The sequence below is a fragment of the Cantharellus anzutake genome (genome assembly GCF_015039405.1).
Source record: "Cantharellus anzutake strain C23 chromosome Unknown EI90scaffold_194, whole genome shotgun sequence".
Taxonomy (NCBI): Eukaryota; Fungi; Basidiomycota; class Agaricomycetes; order Cantharellales; family Hydnaceae; genus Cantharellus; species Cantharellus anzutake.
This window is the reverse complement of record NW_024067144.1, coordinates 30,745-35,440: the sequence shown is the minus strand read 5'-3', so window position 1 is coordinate 35,440 and position 4,696 is coordinate 30,745. Positions and strand designations below refer to the sequence as shown.

At 48.6% G+C, this 4,696-nt stretch overlaps 1 protein-coding gene across 1 annotated transcript; it reads right to left on the bottom strand.

Moving 5' to 3' along the window:
* Positions 1-388: 388 nt before the first annotated feature.
* On the bottom strand, positions 389-2,136 carry EI90DRAFT_3094141 (uncharacterized protein; the record flags this gene model as incomplete). The annotated part of the gene is made up of 15 exons (XM_039062493.1): positions 389-638; positions 697-784; positions 875-912; positions 971-1,015; positions 1,075-1,102; positions 1,166-1,225; positions 1,286-1,356; positions 1,422-1,494; positions 1,550-1,565; positions 1,637-1,648; positions 1,702-1,726; positions 1,787-1,818; positions 1,878-1,929; positions 1,991-2,018; positions 2,072-2,136. The coding sequence occupies 15 exons, from the start codon at positions 2,131-2,133 to the stop codon at positions 504-506; spliced, it is 765 nt and encodes a 254-aa protein (XP_038907962.1). The 3' UTR covers positions 389-503.
* Between the last annotated feature and the right edge of the window lie 2,560 nt (positions 2,137-4,696).

The following is a 4,696-nucleotide window of genomic DNA, read 5'->3' as shown; positions in this document are numbered from 1 at the left end:
CGTCGATGAAGAGGGGCTCATTCCCCGCGCGAGCCGGTGGCCGCCCTGGATCATGGGCCCAGAGAAATTTGACGTACAGATTACGGTTGTCCAACTCTCTTGTCGAGACGAATCAGAAAAGGCATCATGAGCCCTGAGGTTTCATAGCGCGTATAGTTTTGCCTGGCCGGCGTGCCTGCATTGTGATGTGGTTACATCTGCCGCTGGCTCAAGGGTGATCATGTTGCCCAGCGAGTGCTCCCTCAGGCCACGATACTATGGTATAACAGAATACGGGTCTTCACGGATACCGGTCGAGCCGACTTCGGCTCTTTCCTCATTCAACACAAGAACATTAGTGTACAGACTGTAAGGGCCTCGATCACGAATGAGTCCAAGGACCTGCACGCTACCGATTTGGCCACTCAGTTCAGCACTTATTGCTAAGTTCCGCCCAATAGAGCAAATTGGAACAGGATTGCAATTATGGAGATAGGGACCAGTCTTGCCATTTTTGGGGATCCTCAGCTCGATTGTCCTGCATCTATCCCCGTCGGAAGATACGGGGGATCTGCGCTCGATAACTGAGTATCACCCGCGCCTTCGCCCGAATGACGCATCTCTATGGGTTGGGCAACACCATTTATCTTGTCGCGTACCTGGCGAAACTCGTTGAGCTAGCCAGAACGGAGTGGGCCATGGACATTCATTTCTCACCCTGGGAGGAAGGCGGGACAAGTGTATTGAAATGCCGTTTTCTCCCTGACGATGAAGTACTTTCCGGAGTCTCGAGCGTGAGTGTAGACTGAGATGAAGTAGAAGAGATGAGTGTCCGTCAGTTTACCGTCGATTTTATGCAATGGTCATGCGTGTTGCTTCGCGGTCCGACACATACTTTGCCAGAAGGGACGCGGTATAAACTCCACCAAGCGGCTAGGACGAAAAAACCGTGAGGGATCCATTGTGAAATTAGGGTCCACATATTCCTCACCAGGATGAACATCATGTGGACGAAGTGGAGGCCGTAGAATGCGAACTGCCCAAGGAAGGGCTGTCAGGGCGCTTAGTATAGCAGAGAAATTGGAATAGCCATACAGCAAACATGACGACCAACGCCAGAATGCTGAGTTATAGTAGGATAGACGCTTACTCAACCTGTTTGAGTGACAACTCCCCAAAACCGTACCTGGTCAGCGAGCCGGTGTTGATGGCATAGATTGTCAACTTCCGCAACACTGTATCCGTCCTTCAAAGTCCAGGATGGACACCCATTCAGGAATCACCTTGAGATAAATCGGTTACTTACTGCCGGACTCCTGTGCGTCGCGTCTGGAGAAAGTATGACACGGAAAGGGCAATCACGAGGTCGGCCGCTGCCTGCGATTTGAGGTGTGTGCACGTAAGTAAAGTGAGGACTTTAGCCAGTGCATAGAAAGGCGCGCCTCTAGTGTTAGCCAAGAAACCATGAGAGGGCGCAAGGGATGGATGATGCTTTGGACACCGCGAGTAATATTTCTGTGGGGCAGGCTGATTAGAACACGCCAGATCACTGATTTGAGAAACAACTTGCACTCTGAGACAGATCACTACAAATAGTACGAACCGGATACGGAGAATCTCAGAAGCGATCAATTTCACAAATTGTACACCTTCTCACCAAGTCCGGTCCCTGGGTTAAGATACATATCACTGTCAGGCATCCAAATACACGCTTCGTCTCACCGATTTGCCCCAAAGTTAAAAGAACCTGTCAATAAGGATCGCAAACATTAGTGAACACTTATAGGACGAACCGTGGGCAACGTACGAGCAGCATTGGTAACCAGATCGTTCCACTTACTGGCATAAATTGGGGCGCCATCGAAAATCCCGGATGAAAGTATACTAAAGCAACTTACATCGATGGAGCCGAAGGACGAAGTAAGATTGGACGACAATGGAACAAATGACCTGGAGTGAGTTATCGTTACAACCGCTGGCTTGTCCAGAGTTGGTGTAGTTGTGATCTTACCGTAAGAATCTGGTAAACTGTACCAGTCCTATTGTAGAAGAAAAATCGAAATCACTGTAACAAGCCCATTGGAGGACCCACCAAACTGAAGCTAACACCGGAATGCCAAAATGGGAGACGAATAGATGATACACTGTAAACATCGTAGCTGATCTGGAGAAAGGACAGGTCATTAAAAAGCACATCTGATGAGGCTTTGGCTCACACTTGAAACATCTGTACGAGCCTGCAAACAGAAACAGAAAGTGCAATTACCTGACCTGTCGCGTAGTTTCGATTAACTGACACTCACCACAAAAATCCGACAGCGAATTTCAGAATGCCATGGTCTCTAGGGTACCTTTGGTAATAGAGGAAGGCCTGAACGGTGATTACGCCGAGGAGACTGTGGCAGGGGGGGAAGTCATCGGAATGAATGCACGATAAGGAAAGAGGAAAGTATCGTTAATTTCATCGGCAACACGTACACAGCATTGAGCACAAGCCCAGAAAGGAGACCCCCAAAGAGATTTTCGCGGAAGGACATAACCATCTCGCCAGCTAATGGTGAAGTGATTTGAGAGGAAGGGATGGGGATGCTCAGCTAGGCTCGCTGTGATGAGTCATTTCGTCCTATTTAAGTCCTCGTCAGAGGGGGCTGATCACCTTCACTTCGTGGGGCACTTCTCACGAAAGTGCAGTGATCGCTAGCTGCCATATATCACACTCCTGGCTACGACTTGCTGCAAGGAGAGTCTCCAAGTCAGGTCAATTCCGCCGGTGTATTAGCTGTGCTACATAGAGGCCACGCTGCAGGCGAAAGAACCCTCGATTGGAAGATCAACATATTCTAGTTTGCATCCGGCTAGTTTGGCCAATTCCTCCATACCTATTGCTTTCATTGTGACCAAGCTCAACAGCAGTCCATTGCCTTTCGGGGTTACTTCGTTTGTGGCACTTCTAACCGGCGCCAGAAAAGCGATGAAGATCCAGGGCAGCCGGTGCTCGCAAGTAGCAACTCTGTATCCGGCTATTTGGGCGAAGAGTGCAGGTCCTTTATTTTGCAGAGCAATATAGGACCTCTCACAGATACAGAAGTCGAAGCCGCCGCATAATGTTTACGCCGATGGCAAAGACAATAACCTGGAGACGGCGAACGCGTTGCACCCTGCCCTTAATTTGCTGTCAAGATGGAGTCCATCGCAGCGGACGGCAAAGCTTCTACTCGGAAGAGAGCCGAACGTTATGTTACAAGCTTTTGGAAATGATATGATCATTGAAGTCTGCTCCGTGGGTCGCGAAGCAGAGAAGTCAGACTCCAGCGTGACCAGAAGGGGGGAGTTGCCCGGGGCCAGGTGATGCATCCATGTGCAACTACATAGTATAACTGCACGAAATCTGCACTGCTCTTAGTCCCATTTACACCAGTTCATAGTGCACCATGGGTTCGCTACAACATCGGGGAATCACAAAATCACAAGCATTCAATGGCCGGCGGCCCGGCCCTCAAGCGATTGAGACGTCCCTGCGCATACAGGTACGCATTATAGGACTATAGCGGAAGCCTCGGGAGTTAAAAATTGCGTGCATACGCCTTCCTCGTTGTGTTGTGCCGTTCCCGTATCGTGCGCGCAGTGGATGGATGTGATCAATGTTCGAAGAACAAGGCCGAAGCGCGTGATATGTTTTAAGGTCTTGATGGCCGTCCAGGTAGTGATCATCAGCAGTCTTGATTCGTTATCTTTTGATACCTAATCTAAATGTAAATGTGATGGATGGATGGATTCATTTTCAAGTACGTAACCGTGCCTGTCGGCATATGCCGTACTATAGTGACTCGGGTGAAAAAAGTTTGGAGAACATAAGGATGTGAAGAAAGGAATTTGTTTGACCTAGGAAGTATGAGACATCGAGTAATCAATGGTGTGGAGAATAAAGTGAGATGAAGCAATAACACATAAAGGGGCATGCGACCCCTGCACTGAGATTGAACAATGGGTGAGAGAATGGAGGTGGAAAGAGGTTGGATAGAGCCAAAGAAAAGGACACGTGACCCCCAGTGTTGGGGTCGCATGTTTTGTTGCTGTGTGCCTATGGTTAAGTCAATGTTTGAGTGTGCGGTTCTTGTGAGTAGGTGAGTTGGAGGGTGCTTTCACGGGTTTATGTCATGGTAGGCTGGTGAATGTTCCAGTGGCAGCGAAAGGCGATGGGTGTTCATCAGCAAAAGTCCGTTATGCTCCGGAGCATCAAGAGTGGCTGGAGCATGTGGGAGACAAAACAGCAGATTGGGCACTCCTGGAGCCAATAGTGTTCTCCTGGGAGGGGGTTCAGGAGCAGCTGGGAGTGGTGAGGAGTATGTAATGTGCCAGGAGCAGTGGGAGGAAAATTTTGGTCTCTAAAAAGTTGAAAAAAAAATTTTCAGGAAAAAATCAAAAAAAAAATCAGGAACTATAGTGCCTTTAAAGTGCTTTCAGGACATATAATTATTTGCAAAATTGAGGAAGAAATGATGGAGAAAAATGGAAAATACTTTCGGAGACCCGAGAAATAATGAGAACTGAATTGATGGGGAATAGGAAAGTGAGGGGAAGCCTTGTAAGCATTGTTATTTTCTGCTGTTCTGATTTTTCCTGATTGTTCTTGGTCTCACTCCCAGCTGCTCCTGGACCCTCCCAGGAGCTTTCAGGAGCTTCCAGGAGTATTGAGGAGCAGCTGGGAATGAGACCA